The 19,223-nt window shown below is 37.6% G+C and overlaps 1 protein-coding gene across 1 annotated transcript in view; it reads right to left on the bottom strand.

The window, feature by feature from the left end:
• Nucleotides 1-19,223, bottom strand: part of LOC150105261 (diuretic hormone receptor-like) — a 54,865-nt gene that overhangs the window by 17,054 nt on the left and 18,588 nt on the right. The window contains exons 3-7 of the mRNA XM_090394654.1: nucleotides 18,183-18,274; nucleotides 15,674-15,780; nucleotides 14,331-14,451; nucleotides 4,489-4,639; nucleotides 2,143-2,227 (exon numbers count right to left, since the gene is read on the bottom strand). Coding sequence (XP_090250780.1) covers nucleotides 2,143-2,227; nucleotides 4,489-4,639; nucleotides 14,331-14,451; nucleotides 15,674-15,780; nucleotides 18,183-18,274 — 556 coding nt within the window. The remainder of the gene's footprint in view (nucleotides 1-2,142; nucleotides 2,228-4,488; nucleotides 4,640-14,330; nucleotides 14,452-15,673; nucleotides 15,781-18,182; nucleotides 18,275-19,223) is intronic.

Below are 19,223 nucleotides of genomic sequence, written 5' to 3'. Positions count from 1 at the left end.
TTGGAGAGGTTAAGTTGTTTCTAAGAAAAAAGACTGAATATGCACAGTTAGAAGATACTCATTGGTTACAAAAATTCTATTTTATGGTGGATATGATTTCCTATTTAAAAGCACTAAATAAGAAACTACAGGGAAAGTGAAATACAGCAGTTTTGCTTTTAGAAGTGATTTCGCTTGAACAGAATTATATTTCTTTGCAACAGACTTAGAGAAAGGCACATTATTACATTTTCCTACGTTGAAGAAATATCAACAAGAACAAGCTGATAATTCCATAAATTTAACCCTTTTCAAAGAAATTGTGGTAAATATGCGATCTGAATTTAATGGGAGATTTGAGGAGTTTAGAAAGAACAAGGCAACTATGTCATTTTTATTGCGACCACTTGAAATTAATCCTGCCGAATTAAAATTTTCACCTTCTGCTGGAATTGATGAAGCTGCATTTCAACTTGAGTTAGAGAACCTAAAAACCAAGGATTTGTGGAATTCAAAATTTAGAAATATTGAAGCTGACCTAGAGGAGTTGGAAAGAAAAAATCTACCCTTGCAATGCAACACAAATGGTCTGAAATAGAAGATCTTAAAAAGCAAGATCAGATTATATTTGACACGTGGAATTGTTTACCGGACACTTAAATTCAGTTAGAAACATACGCATTTGGACTTATATCGATTTTCGGATCGACATATTTCTGTGAGCAAATATTTTTTAATATGAATTTTATTAAAAGTAAGTTGAGAAACCAACTAAACAACGTGAGTCTTTCGTCACGTTTGAAAATGAAAATTACGGCGTATTCGCCGCATATTGAGAAACTATCCCAAGAAGTTCAACAGCAAAAGTCGCACTAAGAAGATATTTCAAATTAAAAAAATAGGTATGTTATTGTATTTTATACATATGTTTTTGTAAGGAGGAGGAAATATTTGTTTTATTATTTAATATTTTAAAATATCATATAATTTCGTGTAACATGCCACACCTGTGTTTTACAAGTATGATAACGTGTCACTGTAAAAAAAAAAAAAAAAAATTAACATAAATAATTAATTTATGTTAAATTAATTATTTATGTTAATTTATAAATAATTAAATTATTATAATTTAATTATTTATTAAAGAATAAATAATTTAATTATAATATTTTTCAATGTACGGTAGTTTCTAAATTTAAAGCAGTGATGAGCAATCAAATAGTAAATCAAATACTCGGTTCAATCCGCATAAAGAATATTTTATTTTTCTTTGATAAAGTATTAATTTATTTTCCATTTAGGTATATTTTAATTTTTTAACCTGCACAAATAAATCCGCATGTAAAAATCAACATTCATAAAACAGATTTTTAATTAAAATATACTAATTCTGCCGTACAAAACGAACACCCTGGATTGCACAAAAAAACCTGAGAGGGCTGCATGCAGCCCGCGGACCATGGGTTGCTCATCACTGCGTGCGGCTCCTTAAATTTTTTTTTAAAAGATATAATTTTAAAAATGGCTCTTCACTCCAAAAAGGTTGCCGACCGCTGGTCTAGCGTCTCAGTAGAATGCTTGCGACACTTAGAATTAAATCCTAAGGCCGGGCCCATAGTGTAGCCCTTGCTCACAGCTCGTTTCCGTTCCAAATACCCAACTTGTTAATCATTGATCCTCCGAATATCCTTCATTCGAATAACATCTGTTCCGTAGTCATACGGCAATTTAGAATATAGTTTTTTGGAATTCAAATTACAAAGGTGAATCACATTAGTCCATGACATGACAACATTGTGGTCAGGTTCGGAATACTTTCCTCGGCACTCGCGTATTTTTCAGTGTTAGCTCCTATTTCCTCGTGGCCAGGCATCGCCTTTTTTTTTTTAATGTTCACCTGAATGCTGAGAAATTCGATGTTGTGCTTCAGCGCATGTTTGGCTTCTCTTCAGTCTTCTCGCGGCAGTCGAAAGCAAGGTTAACACTGTTATATTACGATCTGCCTTATAGAAGTTATGGAAAAGGCAAACAAGACGAGAATTCTGAATTTTGAACTGCTGAAGTTCATATTATTGAGTACAATGTATTATCCTAAAGTAAACTATATCTAGTCTTTGGGGAATAACAAATGCTTAGGGAATTTATTTTTTCTTGAAAACTTACCCATCTGGCAAAAATGGATCTTTCCTGCACTGTCCAAAGTAGTTCTTCACTACGGCCCATACGGCTGAAATGATTGCAGGAATACCTGCAAAGAGACATTTTATTATTTTTTCTTTGGTGCTTTTACTGAAGACTAGTCCAATAAAAATTACGTCTACGAGAGTTAAGACTACGTTTTAATTAGAACACACTTTTATAGGTTTGGATTTTTTTTCATATTCCTGGGAATCTTCGTTCATAAGTCATTGTACAAACTAACTTTGATTCGGTTTCAATTGGTACGTGAATGCATCCACTTCATCTCCACTTACATGATACGGATAACGACCACTAGTTTATGTAATATTTTATTATGCATTTCTTGACTGACTAGAAAGATTATTAAATCAGATTTTAATATTATTCTGCATCCTTTCTCGGAGAGATATAAGCATAGGCGTGCCTCTGTTAGAGAAATGAGTAAAATATCGAAATAAATACTGTCATAATCTTTTAGATGGTTATATTTTTGATCAACTACAAAAGCAAGAAGGACAGACGAATGCTTCGATCGTGCATATTACAGTCGCCACATCATGACTGATATGCGGATGGTATGAAAACCAGCCATTCAACATTTCAAATATGAGTTAATTTAAGAGGTCCCCACTCCAACATCTATATAAAATGGTGCCTTAAGAGAACAAGAAGTCAAAATAATGGATTAGATAAAATATAAAAGTATGAGTTCGCCGATTCCCAAAAAATAAAAATGAACTGAAGTGCCTAATATTTAAAATAAATCAAAAGCAAGAGGTGTATTTGTTACCGAACTGGCTCAGAAACAGCTGCTCCCACCCTATTTAAAAGAGGGAATTTCATTTCGCTTTGCTCTTAATTGCATTCCAGTTAAATTGCTATCGCTCATTTGCTTGAAATTCCCAGAAAATAGTGGTTGGCATCGCTGCATTGAGAAGACAACTCACTCGAAATATTATAGGCACCGACTGCTTCGAAAAACAGAGAGACGTAGAATGCAGAATCAGATTTGTCCGTTTTCATTTTATCCTTCAGCAGAATGTAACAAGCTTTTCCGCAAGTGCTTGCAACTAGAAGATCAGAGCGTTCTTATATTGTATCCAGTTAAGGCCATAATCAATCCACTGTGGCACAGGAGACAGAAAGGGCAGCCTAGGCGTACAAAGAATTCATCTGAATGAGTTAAGGCAGCATGTTTTAAAATATACATTTTAGGGGTAGGATTTTTTTTTTTTTTGCCTATAATAAAAAAATAGTGAATTCTGAGATCTAAATGGTTGTTTTCTTGGCGTGCATATGGAGTTTTTTTTTTTTGTGGTTCTTACCCACGGCAGGTTTCGTAAACCTGTAGCGCAATCGTATACCGTGTGTGAAAACTAAGATTTTATTTTTCTATTTTATCAATTTTTATAATTTTCTTTGTATATTATAAATTTCTTTCCACATAGTCCGGAAACTCTGCTTTAGAGATAAACATAACTTTTTTTTTTTTTTTTTTTTTCACCACAGACCTCTGAGCGGTGGTCTTTCACCTAAAGACAATCGCAAACATCCATGGCAATTAAGACTGAGGTTTTGCTTAATAGAATCCACCTCGCTTTATTGAAACTGAATGAATCCTAGATGATACCGGTTGATCCTAACAGATCTTTTCACTTAGGAATTCCTACTGCATGTTTGTTTCCTTAATATTTCAATCCAGGGATTATCCATATCGGCATCGCTGCATTGAGAAGACAACTCACTCGAAATATTATAGGCACCGACTGCTTCGAAAAACAGACAGACGTAGAATGCAGAATCAGATTTGTCCGTTTTCATTTTATCCTTCAGCAGAATGTAACAAGCTTTTCCGCAAGTGCTGCAACTAGAAGATCAGAGCGTATGGATAACCCATAATCCTGGGATTATGGGTTATCCATAAGGGTGAATTAGAGATAGTATGCTGGCATTAAAATGCTAATCAACTGTTTCCTTTTAGATCTTATTTGTATAATGAAACGCTATTGTATGCCAATGCATTGCTGTATACGCTAATTTAGTATGTGTTGAAATTGCGAGCGAAGTAATTAAGGCTGAGACCATATTATGTCTCTTAACTGGAATGTTTTTCGAGCCAGCTTGATTATTTGCAGGATGAGAAATCCCTGCCATCTCCATACGAGACCAGACCGAAACTGTGGCTTGAAAGCCATCTTCTTGGTGTCTCAAATATCAAAAATACAGAGGAAAAAATAAGGTTTTATTTGTAATTCAAAATAATTCCATTTTAAATTGCTAATATTTGTATTGATTTTTAAACACCATTTGAATTCTTCACTCACTTACCCCATCCGATACTGAAGTAGACCCGGAATTTCACTTTGTCCACAGAAAATGTTTTCACCACCAGAATGTAGAGGTACAGTCCTTCGACAAACATCCAGAAGAAGTTGGTGCATATTAAATACGTCAATAATATTACCATGTAACACGCCACCTAGTGAAGAAAATGTTATTATACATAAGTGTCTAGGTTAAATAGTTATTAACAATTGAAAGGTACATGGGAAAAACAACTTCAGTCCAATTTAGCCTTCAGGCCATTATTTGTTTTTTTTAATTTTTAAGTACTAGTTAAATTAATTATGCTTAATATACATGAATATACCATATCTATTATTTTTTTATTTTGTTATGCTATGTTTACTTGCATTTTGACAACAAGGAAAATTTAATTATGTTTTTTTCGGAAATCAAAATCGTGGACTGAAGTTGTTTTTCCCCAGCACCCTTCAATTGATTGCTGTATTTAAACTGACTCCAGTTAGCATTCAAAGAGGGTAATGTCAACAAATTCACGAACTGTCCTAGCACACTCTAAAATATAATTTTTGTTGAAAAATTGTAGAAATTCAAATAATCTTATTCCTCCAATTACACATGGTGCCATGTGTAGCTCATTTTCTTTTCTATGACCCAGAATTTGACTTTCACATTTTCCATGGATAGATAACGAACCATCAACAAAACAAGTAACAAGGTCATCGTTCCATTCTGACCTTTTTTGTCTTTAATATTTCTACCATCCGCTGCTAAACAATTAAAACATGAAACATTGTTCCACTATTGAGAGAAATCTTAGAAGCGATGGCGAGTTTCAGTTCGAGACATCAGAACTTACCAAAGTGCAATTCAACTTCTACAAATATAACCCATACTGAACTACCGCCATTCAGGAGTGAATATATTAGATAGCACTTCCATTTTAATTTCATTAATAATCTTCTTCAATGAGTAAGTTAAAAAAGAAGCGAGAACAGGAAGCATCCCGATCACATTCCTCTATTTATGCAGTTCTAGAGTCTTCATTTCCTCCAAATTTAGCTGCTTACTCTGATTACAACGCCTATCCTTCCTGTGTATCCAGTCCATGTTAACTATTTTCATATTTTTAAGCAGTTTTTTTCCAATCTATGCGTTAAAATACCTTTTCCAAATATGCGCAACCAATGTTTACCCCAATATTCATTCTGTTTTCTGTGATTTGTCTTAGGACAAGAATTGCGCTTCCATAATTCCAGTGTTTTTTTTTTTTTTTCTCTCAAAATCCAAGCTGGTCTTAAGTTCCTTTCTGTTTAATTTCTTATCCCGTTCACACTATTTTGAGAACTTTGACGCATGTGGCAGAATGTTAACTGAAAAACGATTTTTGCGATTAGTAAGATTCCCTCTTTGGTACTGTCACGCTGCATTTCAAGCCTTTTTTTTTTTTTTTTTTTTTTTTTTTTTACCTTTCTGTAACTTTCTTAATTTCAAACAACTTGGATTTTATCGAGTCTACTTTATCAGTTCTGCTTTTGTCATCTTGTTCTGGTGCTTTTCTATTTTGTTGGTGAAGTATTCTACGAAACTTCTTAGTACCTCAGATCCTTAACGTTCACTTGAAGTGCCTTTTTGGTTTATTTTTACCCACCCACGGTACTAATGGATCGTAATTGGGCAGGAAGGAGGAAATCGTTCCTATCTAGTTTAAAGAGCTGCGGATTGTATTCCTTTAGAAAACCTCCAGAGGGCAGCAGTAGAAGGAAGAAACAAAGAGGAGAAGACATTCATTCTATGCACAAGTAAATCCTGTCCATTGAACAGTTCCTCAAAATTCTGTCTTTCTTGAATATTTCGGATCTGTCAAGATTCTTATCTTTTGATACCCCCCCCCCCATTACTGCACACTATTAATCTTCATGCTATGTGTTTTTCCTTCATTCTGGCATTTTCAATATCCTCATCTTTTCTGGGTCTGCTTTTCCTTCTCATCTGCACTCCCAAGTAATTCTGTTCTTAAACTTAAATAATCCCCTTTACTTTTAACGTTCTGTTTGTTTTTCCTTTTATTTTTCTTATTGGTCATTAAAAATACTTCATTTTCTACCCAAGGGTTTCTCGCTTCTTCTCTTACTTTGTTCGAGCATTTCTCTGCTGTTTTGCGTATTTATTTTCTTTATCTCCAAAAGGTTTGTTCATTTTTATTGTCATATTTTTATGATTTATTCATATCACAAACTTTTCCTTAATTTTTTTATTTCTATAGTTGAAACTTTAACTGTACTTCTCCGTGGTCACTGTTGACATTCTCCCCATTAAGTTTTACACGATTCAAGTTGGCTTGATAATGTCTGCTTTGTTATGTATCAATTTGCTATCTTATGAAATCTGTCTGTATTCTATGGAGAATACAGATGTTACTGAAGACCATTTTTAACCTACAAAACTGGACTAGTTTTGACCTCTTTCCTTTCTTGTAGCACATCCGAAATTCTCAACTTGTTTTTTCCTTCTCCAAATATCGCGTTAAAATCCCCCATTATCCACTTCTCGTTGCTTTCCATCTGGTGTATCACGTGATTCACTATCTCATTCTACTTCTCTTCTGTCAGGTGTTGGCACTTTTAATACAAAGGTTTTAGTTCTCTATTTTAACCTTTATTGTCTTTATTGAGATTGTGTGATGGAAAGATGGAAAATATACTTTGAGGGACTTTTGAATGAGGAAAATGCAAGGACTCACAGAGGAGATGGGCAGCCTTCTGAGGGGATGGTGCAGAACATCAATAGAATGGAAGTGACGGAGGCCATGAAGAGGATGAGGAATGGAAAAGCGGTGGGCTCCGACAGAATTCCAGTGGAGGCATGGAAGGCACTGGGGAAAGAGGGAATTGACCTGCTGTGGGACCTGTTCATGAAAGTTTGCCAACAGGAAAATATACCCGAGAAATGGAGGGAGAGTACTCTTGTTCCCATCTACAAGGGTAAAGGGGATGCACAAGACTGTAAAAATTACAGAGGAATAAAGTTGATGTCCCACACAATGAAGATCCTAGAAAGGGTTCTTGATGGTAGATTGAGGAAGGAGGTGGAGATTGCAAAGGAACAATTTGACTTCATGCCTAGTAGATCAACAACAGATGCTATCTTTGGGTTACGACAGATTATGGAAAAATATCGAGAGAAACAAAGGGAGCTACATCTGGTATTTATTGATCTGGAGAAAGCATACGATACAGTGCCAAGGCAAGAAGTCTGGAGGTGTCTGAGGAAGAAGAAGGTGCCGGAGAAATATGTCAGGTTGGTGCGGGAAATGTACAGAAATGTGAACACAAGTATTCGGACCTGTTTGGGACAGACAGAAAGTTTTCAAGTAATAGTTGGCTTGCATCAAGGGTCAGCATTAAGTCCGTTTCTGTTTAATATTGTGATGGAGGTGGTAACAGAGGAGGTGATAGAAGATGCGCCTTGGACAATGTTGTATGCAGATGACATCTTGCTGTGTGTAGATTCAAGAGAAGAAGCGGGAACTAAACTAGAAAGATCGAGAAAAGTACTGGAAGAGAGAGGTATGAGACTGAGCAGAAGTAAGATAGAGTATATGTGTTGCGCAGTGGGCGGCGGCCAGGAGACAGATCTGGAGCTGGAAGGAAATGTCATCAGGAAGGTGAGAGACTTTAGATACTTAGGTTCAACAGTGGAAGAAGATGGAGGGGCTGAGAAGGAAGTGGGATGCAGGATACAAGCTGGTTGGAGGAACTGGAGGGAGATGGCTGGAGTGTTATGTGATGAGAGGGTGCCGATCAATCTGAAAGGCAAAATTTATAGGACAGTAGTGAGGCCAGCTATGACATATGCTATAGAAACTGTGGCCCTGAGGAAAAATAACATCAGCAGGATGGAAGTAGCAGAGATGAGAATGCTTAGGTGGATGTGCGGTGTGACCAGAAAGGATCGTCTGAGAAATGACTATGTCAGGGGAACAGTGAAAGTTACGAACTTAGGAGCGAAAATACAGGAGGCAAGGTTGAGATGGTTTGGTCATGTGATGAGGAGGGAGGACGAATATGTGGGAAGAAGGGTCATGCAGATGGATGTGCAAGGAAGGCGGAAGCGTGGGCGGCCAAAGAAGAGATGGAGGGAGCTGGTAGAAGAGGACTTGAAGATGAAGAACTTGGATGTGGTGACAGCCCAAGACAGGAAGGTGTGGAGGAGACTCATTACAAACAGTGACCCCACTTAAGTGGGAGAAGCTGCGGAAGAAGAAGAAGAAGATTGAGATTGTCTGTAAAGAGATGGATAGGTATAAAATTGATATCTTGGGAATTACAGAGACCAGATGGAATGGAGAAGGTCACTTCAAAAGACAGGATGGTAAGCTAGTTATTTACTCAGGTGGTGACTCAAAATATCATGAGGTAGCTGTGATACTGAAGACAGCCCAGGCAAGAAGACGTCTTGGCCCCATAAATGATGGGATACTCTCCATTAGACTTAAGGCTCAGCCTACCAATGTATCAATTGTGGTAGTTTATGCACCCCACACGGATAGGCCTGAAGAAGAGAGTGAAGAATTCTATGAAAACTTACAAACTGTTTTGGACTGCTTACCAAGGAGAGACATACTCTACATCTTAGGAGACTTAAATGCAAAAGTGGGAAAGAGTATGAGAGTCAGGCCGGAGTGTGGAATGTTTGGTCTGGGTGTTACGCTGAAATCTCACCAGAAATGCTTTGGGAAGGAGTCAAGATGATAATACAGGATACAGCGAAAACGTATCTCGGCCCAATAAGAAAACTAAGAGACCCATGAATATCAGATTCAACATGGGAATTACTCAAAAAAAGGCGGTTGGAAAAACAAAGAGACACAGGGACCGAAGAATACAAGAGATTACATAGAGAAATCAGAAGAGCCATCAAGTAGGACAAGGAAAAGTTCTATACTAATAAATGTGAAGAAATAGAGTTCCAGATGAGAAGGCATAATTATAAAATGATGTTTTATTTAGTTCGTGACTTAAAGCACAAGTTTAAGCCTAAATTGAATGTCATCAAAGACAGGAATGGATCATTACTAACAGAAGAGTTGGAAATCAAAAACAGATGGAAAGAATACTGTGAGGAACTGTACAGCAGAGTGGATAAAGAAAATGTGGAGTTCTCCTACCAAGAAAATTTTGATTTGGAACCTCCTCCACTTAGGCATGAAGTTGAAAGAGCAGTTAAGCAGCTCAACAGCAATAAGGCCCCAGGTGCAGATGAAATCCCAGCAGAGTTAATTAAGGCCACGGGGGATGGAGGGATAAGAGTGTTTCATAGATTGATTACAAGGATATGGGAGACAGGATCATGGCCTAGAGACTGGAAGAAGTCAGTTTTCATACCAGTACACAAGAAAGGTGATATGAAGGCATGCAAGAATTATAGAACTATTAGTTTGATATCTCATGCAAGCAAAATTTTATTAAAGATCATGCTAAATAGGATTGGAGCCAAAGTTGAGGCAGAGATGCCCGAGGAACAAGCAGGTTTTAGGAAAGGTAGGAGCACCAGAGATCAAATCCTTTGCCTTAGACAGATCATAGAAAAATATAAAGAATTCAAACTCCCTCTGGTAATGTGTTTCTTAGACTACTCTAAAGCTTTTAACTGTGTTGAGCATGTGAAACTGTGGGAAGTAATGAAAAGAATGGGTTTTCCTCAACACACTATCAGATTGATAGCCAACTTGTATAAGGAGCAAGAAGCAACGGTAAGAACAGGTGTTGGATTGACTGACTGGCTTCAAGTTGGAAAAGGAGTTAGACAAGGATGTTTACTTTCTCCTCACTTGTTTAGTATATATGCAGAGGACATCATGCGTGAAGCATTGGATGAGCTTAGGACAGGAATTAGGATAGGAGGTAGATTGATCAGTAATCTGAGGTACGCTGATGATACAGTACTCCTTTGTAATGACATGGAAGAACTAGGACTAATTCTTGACAAAGTTAACAAAATCAGTAATAACAGAGGACTTCAACTCAATTCTAGCAAGACAAAGATCATGGTTCTCAAAGGAAAAACAAATAGAGACGCTCTTGAGAAACAAGTGTATCTTAATGGAGAAAGAATTGAGGAAGTCAGCAAGTTTGAGTACCTAGCATCCATTATTAATATGAAGAATTGCTGTTCAGAAGATGTCAGAAAAAGGTTAGGAATGGCTAAAACAACAGTCAGAGACCTGTAAAATCTGGAAGGATAGATCTATCTCCATGGGAACAAAGTTGAGGATTTTAGATGCAGTTGTTTTTCCAACAGCAACTTATGTATGCGAGACTTGGAACCTAAAGAAGTCAGATAAGAAACGGATACCTGCTTTTGAGATGTGGTGTTATAGAAGGCTGTTGAGGATATCATATACTGAAAGGCGTACAAATGAATGGGTGTTAGAAAAGATTAGTATGACTTTAAGGCTCCTAAGGATATTGACAGAAGAAAGTTAAAATATTTTGGACACATAGATAGGATGGAAGGAGGACTTCTCAGAACAGTAATAGAAGGTAAAGTTCCTGTAAAAAGAGGCGGGGGTAGACCATCAATGAGATGGATGGATGGCATGTGTGGAGTGACTGATCTTCAGAGAGTTGAGGTTGCCAGAAAAGCAAACAACAGGACTACATGGCGAGGCCTGGTGTGGAACATCACCGAGCATCGGAGTGACCATACGGCATCTGTAGATGCCCAGTGAACATAGAGATAGAGAGAGAGAGTTCTCTATTTTAACCTTTATTGAATTTCTGCCACTTTTACTATAAACAATGGAAAACAGATTTCGTGACTTACGTGATAGGAGTTATTATAGAAATTTCTGTCATGATATTAAGGACATCTTCAATATGTAGAATACAGACGCATGCCAACATAACAGGTAAAAATGAAAGAATGTAAAACTGAATCGTGAGTTTGCATAGAGCAGTATGATCAAAATGCCCCATTTTTAATCCCGTTGCTAGTTTTCATGACCGTCAATTGCGTGGGTTTTCTGTTCAATTGGTCTGTCTTGCAAGATAAAACTTTAGCCTTCGTATGATGTCTACTAAATAATCTTTAATTGACAAACCTTCCGAAAGGTTCGTTACGTCGTAGATTGGAGTCAGACTCCGGTCTTATGGCATTCCCTTACTATGAAGAATGTATATTGGGATTTAATTGGAGAATTATAGAGAAATAATATGTGTGTGTGTGTCTGAGAGAGAGAAAATCAGAAACAAGCTCGAATTGTGAGAAGTGAATGTGACCAGCAGTCGAAAGAGTTGGTTCGTATGAATGCAGCCAGTGTGTTTGGAAACGCCGCTCTGGTGCATGCTACACGTTTCATGTACACTGATTAAGCCGGTGCTGTAGCTAATAAGTTGGCTAGTAACGTTTTAACTTCATTTTTTGAAGACCTAATGTTTCGAGTAAAGGAAGGAAACATTCCTTTCCTTGTGAAATATATGGAATGCAGCTAGTAGTTTCACTCCGCTACATATTAATTTGCTGTATTGATCTTCTTGTAGAAGAAAATCCTTGAAATCACTGGAGGATAAGTCGATAACTAGTGCATGCACTTGTTCATTTTGAATGGTGGTGAAATTTTTACAAGCAGATAATTCTTCGAAGAACTGGCCCGAAGATTTTGTTCCATGTACGTTTTCACACACACACACACACACACACACACACACACACACACACACACACACACACACACACACACACACACACACACACACACACACACACATACTGTGTGTGTGTGTGAAAACAGGTGCTCGTTTCCTTTTACTTTTATCTTGAAGTGTTCAACTATTATTGGATGCAAGTTAAATTACCTTGCTTGAAAACACACTCATTTTTGTTATTGTAGATTAGTAAAATAGAAAGCTAACCTCAACTATCCGGTATGGGGTAGTAAAGAGAATTCTGCTTTACCCTACACTATCAAATGAAAAGAACAGAAAACCGAAAATCTCAACACCCTCTGAATTGTGACCACAACAGACATACTGCCTAGTGGACAACTTGGCCTTTGAGCTCTAACAGGCTGTGTTTTGAACTGTACGGCTGAGTATTTCTGGATGTGTAGACAGTAGATGAATTTGTGAAGCTCTGAGGCGGAGGAAGTTCTGAAAAAAATTCAAGACATCTATGGAATGCTTGCTTGTCGCTGATATATGCATTGTTTCGTATGGGGAGAGAAAATCATAGACATACTATGCAAGTATTGCGATCTCCAAACGGTCACCAGACTATCGACACCAACAATCGAAATTCTGTTTTAGACTACAGCATAAATGCAAAGCATTTTTTCCCCCTCTTTTGAATTGAGTTCCAGGTTTGATACAGTAGACTATCGACTATCCGGCCTAATGTGGAGGAAGGGCAGGCCGGATAACACAAAAGACGGATAGGCCGGAGTTTTAGGCCTACCTTTTCATACAAATACAAAAAGGTAGACCTAAGATGCAAGAGTCAAACCTTACAGTTTTTAGTTTTTGAAAAAGTCCTTGATAGATGACTGCTTCATCCTTTTAGCCCTCTTCCGCGACGCAGTGTCTCTCCACTTAAGCAAGCAGATGATATCAGCTGGCGTCTCTTCCTCCTGCTCACTAATGTACTGCAGCGCTGCTTCAATCGTCTTGAACCCTTCCGAATGTGGGATGAGATTTTTCTTCTTCTTCCCCCTGTGTCACCATTTCCACAATATCGTTGTCAGTTATTTCATCAACTTCGTCGTTTGACATCCATTCTGTAATGTCCTCTGCATTGACATCGTCACAGCTCGGTACATTTTTGAGCAACGAAACAAGTTTATCGTTTTCATCTTCCACTTCGGTTTCACACACGGGTTCAAGGTTGAAATGTCCACCTTCATGGTCCAAAAGAATTTTCCAAGACTTTACTAGTGATATGTTTCGAATCTCTTTACTAACAATTTACTAACGTGACCAGGAACAGTGGCAAACGTATTCCGCACTTGTGGACATCCAATACCCAACTGACGAAGCGGGGAAATCCGCACTTTGCATGTCTCAACTTGTGTTATGCACACGGCACGTAGGAGGATTGTAGCAGACGCCCGCTTGCAACGCTTGGCAAAGTAAATTACAGTACGTATCCCTCATTTTATCACGGAGAATTACTGTATTATTATAATTCTCCGTGATAAAATCCGGGCTCCGGATAGTACGGAGGCCGGATAGTCGAGAGTCTACTGTATAACTCTTCTCTTACCTTATGCACATTCAACCTTTCCGTGGGTAGGGCTGATACATGAAAAATGACTGGTAAGGTAACACACAGAGTGAACTCGAGTTGTTGGAACTCCAGGACTCGGCATAAAGTTCCAGATAAGTCATATGACCCTCGTATGAACAGGACAGGAATATCCTCGTGTCCTGTTCATCGTCATCGTATGTTACGTTTTCGCGTAGGCCTACACATTTTACTACGTAAGCTTCCGTAACCGATAATCCTGCGGAATAGGTTAGTTGCTCCTTATTCCCGGTAGTATCCCATGTCTGTCGAAGCGTGTGTTCGCGGGGCCGGTTTGCCTGCTTTGTGGGAGGAAAAACACCAGGATAAACTGGGAAAAAACTGTTCACGCCCAAGACCGGCTAACTTGACTATCCAACCGGCTATGGCTAAGGAAGATCTTTTAGTCCTGTTCATACAATATTAAAAAGAAAAAAAGTTCTTAGTTATGAGGTCTTGCTGAACATTTGATTAGTTGATTTAAGTCGATATATGTATAAAAGTTAAGCATATTTTCTAATGTATCTTAAGGAATATTTTCTGCAAATAAATACAGGCTTGCAGAAGAGCGAACAAAGGCTTACCATGATGGGTTCGGAAGAGTGACTCGTCTGGAGATTCGCCGTGATGATCCACGTGACATCGATGAGTGCGTAAGTGAGCATCAGATTGGTGTGGATCGTGTTGCGAAGACATCGCAATTCTCTAAAATAATAATGAATAAATGAAATAAAATACAAAAATTGAAAGTTTCACATTTTGTTATAAATGCAGGATTATCAAGAAATTTCTTTTGTGGTAGTTAGTTCTGCTCTGATCCTAATGTGAAATATTAGGACACCACTAACGTTAAAGGAACTCGAATTTTAGCAAGGAGCTCCATCGCATTGTGAACTCATCTTTGTACGTTGTGTTTAAATAATGAGTACGGAGATGTCCATATTAAAACATTCTTGCTAGTTAGTTTTCAATTAATCTTCCTTTTCTTATTTCTGTCTTCTTTAGAATCAGTCGCACGGAAACCAGCATTTGAACAACTAAAGCAGAATAAATCAGTATAATTGTTTAAGGTTCGTTGTGCTGGGGGAATTTACGTTTCTGGCAAAGAAGAATTGGACAAGTGGACATCGACCAGCGCTTTAGCAAAGGCAGTTTTTTTAGTTTAAAATGTTTTATTTTGTTAGTCGTTGAGATTATGCAAACAGCAACCCTAATATCATGTGGTGGGAGTGTTACGCCCAAACTGCGTTTATTCTCCAATTAACTGGGAGCTTCTGTATCTCACTTGGTGTCGATGGTGCTCTTTGGTTTGAAAGATTACGGTTCAAATCCCGATAAAAACTTTTATAAAGGCTTTCCAACTGAATGCGAGTTTGAGTGCTCTAGTGCAAAGATTTCTTCCTGGAAACTGATTTATCAACCCGAAAAACAGCCAAAACACATCCAATTTACAGGTGCAGCTCTGTAAAATACACTGGTCTTTAAAATGTATCTTTAAAAATATTCCGAGTTGTCGTGAGATGAAAGCGGTGTGAATTAGATAGACGCTGTCCTTTGTGGACGAAGGACACAAAGGACAGCGTCTATCTAATTCACACCGCTATCTAATTCACACCGTCTATCTAATTCACAAGGCAGGGAGTAGACAGAAGCTGAATGAGCGTCGTATACTCTACACAAGTAGAACCTGTTTTTTCATGAAAAAAAAAGCATGAAGTTACATCTGTTGTGTGGAATGTTAAAATCTCATTAACAAAAAAGAAAGAAAGAACTCGCACTTGGAAAAACACTGAATAAAGTACTGAGAAGAGAGCAAGTTTACTGCGATTTAGAAACAAAGTACCTCATTGGCATTAGTATAAAAGTTAATATAATAAAAAAATATATATATATATATATATTAAGAGTGAGTTCGTGTAACACTTACTTGAAGTAAAGAAATATCCAAAGTGCTAGAATGAGAGCTGCTAACGACAATCCATAGCCAACGTAGTAAACAGTGCTAGCTTCTTTTGTGTCCCACAGGGAAGCGATCTGTAGCGAATGAAATAAATCGCATTCGAGTGAATTCTGCGCACATTGAAAGTACATGAGATTAAAATATTCACCGTTACAAGAATCGAACACAATCAGCATATTTACATGAAATAAAAGTACTGAAGTACTGAAATTAATAATTGCTTTTATTAGAGCTCAAATGGTTCAAGTAAGGCATTAATCATCAATTCTTTCAAGGCTTATTATTTTTTTTATACATTTTTAAAAATATTTTAAATTCTGTATGCCATAACGCACTCGCGCTTTACGAGATAATACTTCTCAATATCGCTAAAATACCAGCGTAAAGTAATACACAGCGAATCAGTGGCGCACCCAGAGGGGGGGGGGGCAAAGGTCCGTGCCCCCCCCTCCAGAAAAAGGAAAAACACTACAAAATTTTCCAAAAATCTTTTCCTAATTAAAATTCATTTATTTTTAAGTTGTGTCGTGTCTTCTATTTCTATGCTACTCATGAATTAGCGATCATTGCAGATGCTCAGTCATAGGTCGTATGCGATGCGTAGGGTGTATTCTCAAATAGTCTATTCAACTCGCCCCCCCCCTAAGATTAAATCCCGAGTGCGCTACTGCAGTGAATGACAAGGCAGATCTACTCAACTATCTTGCGGAGAGGCTTTGTCTGAACTGTAATGGTGCCACCTGGAGGCGTCTCTCCAGAAATTGTTTGATGGCACGTTATGTGATTTCCAAGTAGTCGAAAGGATTATTTCGTAAGCTATCACTTTCTTCTCAAAACTTCTTTTGAAGTTAAGTTAAGATACGCAGTTAAGATACGTAGTGCATACCTAAAAGAAGAAGAACATAAAAGAAGTTTAATAATGATTTAATGTGATGGATGTGTTTCAATACTGCTACACAAAAAGTCAATATCTGGTGAAATATTTGAAACTGCAATTCTTAGATTTCTGCTTTGAAATGAAACTTATATGAATAAGCATATATTCATTAAGCGCCGAAATACGCAGGAAGCAAAATTTGTGAACCCGCACCAATGTGTGATTTTTTCCCATTTTCCCATTAAAATATAAAAAATAACCAAAAAGAAATAATAAAAATTAAATACGTTTCTTTTAAGATAAAAAATCTACTTAGTCTTAAAACATTTTCAATTTGTTTTCATTATTTCACGGTCCCCTCAACAAAACCTACCTACGGCCCCCAGTTTGGGAAGCGCTGATCTAGCGTTTGTTATAAAGTCAGACCATCCGATGGCGTAATAAGTCACACAATGACGAGGCGGAGAAGAAATTGCCTCATTAGTTGCAGTGCCGACATCGTAATGGCCAGAATGAATACTTGATCGCAAATGATGCGCATAATCATTGTAAGGCAATAAAAATCAATCATTTGTTAATTTGTTCTTACTTTACATAGTTACTTTGCATTTTTTCTTGGATTGCTTCGTGCAAAATTTAATATTTCCGTATGCACAAATTGTTGGATTTAAATAGCTCATACGTGGCTTTAAAACATATTTCTACTTATTAATAAGAAGTCAAATAACAGGAGAGAAGAAAAAATCTTTTGTTTAAGGAGCCTTTCGGGTCAGATTTTTCCTCAGCAAGTTATTTCTAGTTGTGACATTCGAGTTTATGGCTCCTGAAGTTGGTGTACTACAATTTATGTGCGTGTCTTTTTTCTCAGTGGTTGGTCGGTTATCCTGTCTGAAAAATTACTGCAGTAAGTAGATCACATTTTTACAGTTTCCCAATTAGATTTGCTTTGACATTTGTGTTCTTAAAAATCTGCACGGGATAAAGAAAATATCCTCCTAGAAAGTAGGTTCTACTCCCACGGTGGTCCAGGATGTCTGTGAAACGTCTTTGGGTGCAGTGCCCACCCAGAGGGGGGGGATGGGCCCTGGCTCCCCCAAAGAAAAGGAAAAAAAAAAAACACTAGAAAAATTTCCAAAAATCTTTTCCTAATTAAAATTCATTTTTTTTTAATTTATGTTGTGTCGTGTCTTTTATTTCTATACTACTTATGAATTAGCGATCATTGCAGATGCTCAGTCATAGGTCGTATGCGATGCGTAGTGTGTATTCTCAAATCATCTACTGAACTCCCCCGCCCCCAAGATTAAATCCTGAGTGCGCTACTGTTTGGGTGGTACGAAGCTATTCCATGTTTGAGCTCAGAACTGGGGCTCCAGGATTATCGATACAAGACACCACGGAGGCATCGATTCACTTCCTTTCTTCTATAAGACTCACAGAAAAATAGAGGACATTTGCATTAAGTTGCAATAAATAGAAGATAAACTACACCGTTGAAATACTATTTTTTTTTTTGAATTTTTCAAATGGGAGAGACCTTTTTTTAACTTTTGATGGTTACCAAAAATCGAACAATCGTACAAACTGGCCGCTGCTCACCTGTTGGTAGTGGTCGCGGAGGAAACGGCATCCACTGTAATTCCCTTTTTTCTCCCACTCTCCGGACTCCAGACAGTGTTTGGTGATGTTGCCTAGACGGGAAAAAGTTCTAATATGATGATAAATTACAAAGACATTTGAATTACTGCAATGAAAATCATTAAACAGACAATAAGTAAAGAGAGGGATTTGGAACCAGTAATCTATATTTATAGTTTAAAGAAAATAAACGCGTTCAAATGCAACAGGAAATGCGAAGTCATCACTTCAGATAGAAAGCTTCACATTAGATAAGTGTGAAACGGAGGCACACACTCGCAGTTGCCGTAACCTTATTTTGTACGATTTCATTTCCTTCATGTAAACATGAAGGATTGAACACATTAAACGTGTGTTCAATCCTTGAGTGAGGAAGAGCAGAAATTCTGTTCTTCTTTCACGTTACTTAGTGAATATAGAAAGAGGGAGCTGGGGTGAGTGATGAATGGTATTTAGCACTTTTGCTTTCACATCCTTGAAATCGTCGTTTCCTACTTGTTACGAGATAACTATCATGCAGACGATTACCCAGCAGAAATTTCCCCATTCTCCGTCCCATTTCATCGAGCGGACAATTATCGCCTTCGTATCAATAGAAACGCCTTCCACCATCGCTCATTTCGACATCCTGAGATAACTGAAGTTGGCGCTGTTGTTGTTTTGGCAACATAACTAAGGCACGAGTTCACGAAACTGTCTTCTGACTGTATTCTTTCGGTTCGCAGATCGAAGAAACAAGAGCGGATCTGTTTGAGACCGTTCAAAAGGTCTGCGTTTTAAGCTGCCATCGTTTATTTGCGAAATTTCTTGACACATCCTTCGCAAGGAGGCATTTTTGTTTAGTAAATCACTCGTGTATTAATATTTCCATCTCAGGAGGCAAAGACAGAGTAATCAACTGACGCACCAAGTAGCCTGTTTGGCTAAGTTCCAAAGGGGTTCTCGGATATTTAGATATCAATAAAACTGTAAGCGAATATCAACATGTTTGTGTTAAGGGCG

Source organism: Typopeltis vanoorti, chromosome 6, assembly GCF_054136105.1.
Source record: "Typopeltis vanoorti isolate ZY-2024b chromosome 6, IOZ_Tvanoo_1.0, whole genome shotgun sequence".
NCBI classification, from domain to species: Eukaryota; Metazoa; Arthropoda; class Arachnida; order Uropygi; family Thelyphonidae; genus Typopeltis; species Typopeltis vanoorti.
This window is presented reverse-complemented; position numbering and strand designations above follow the sequence as displayed.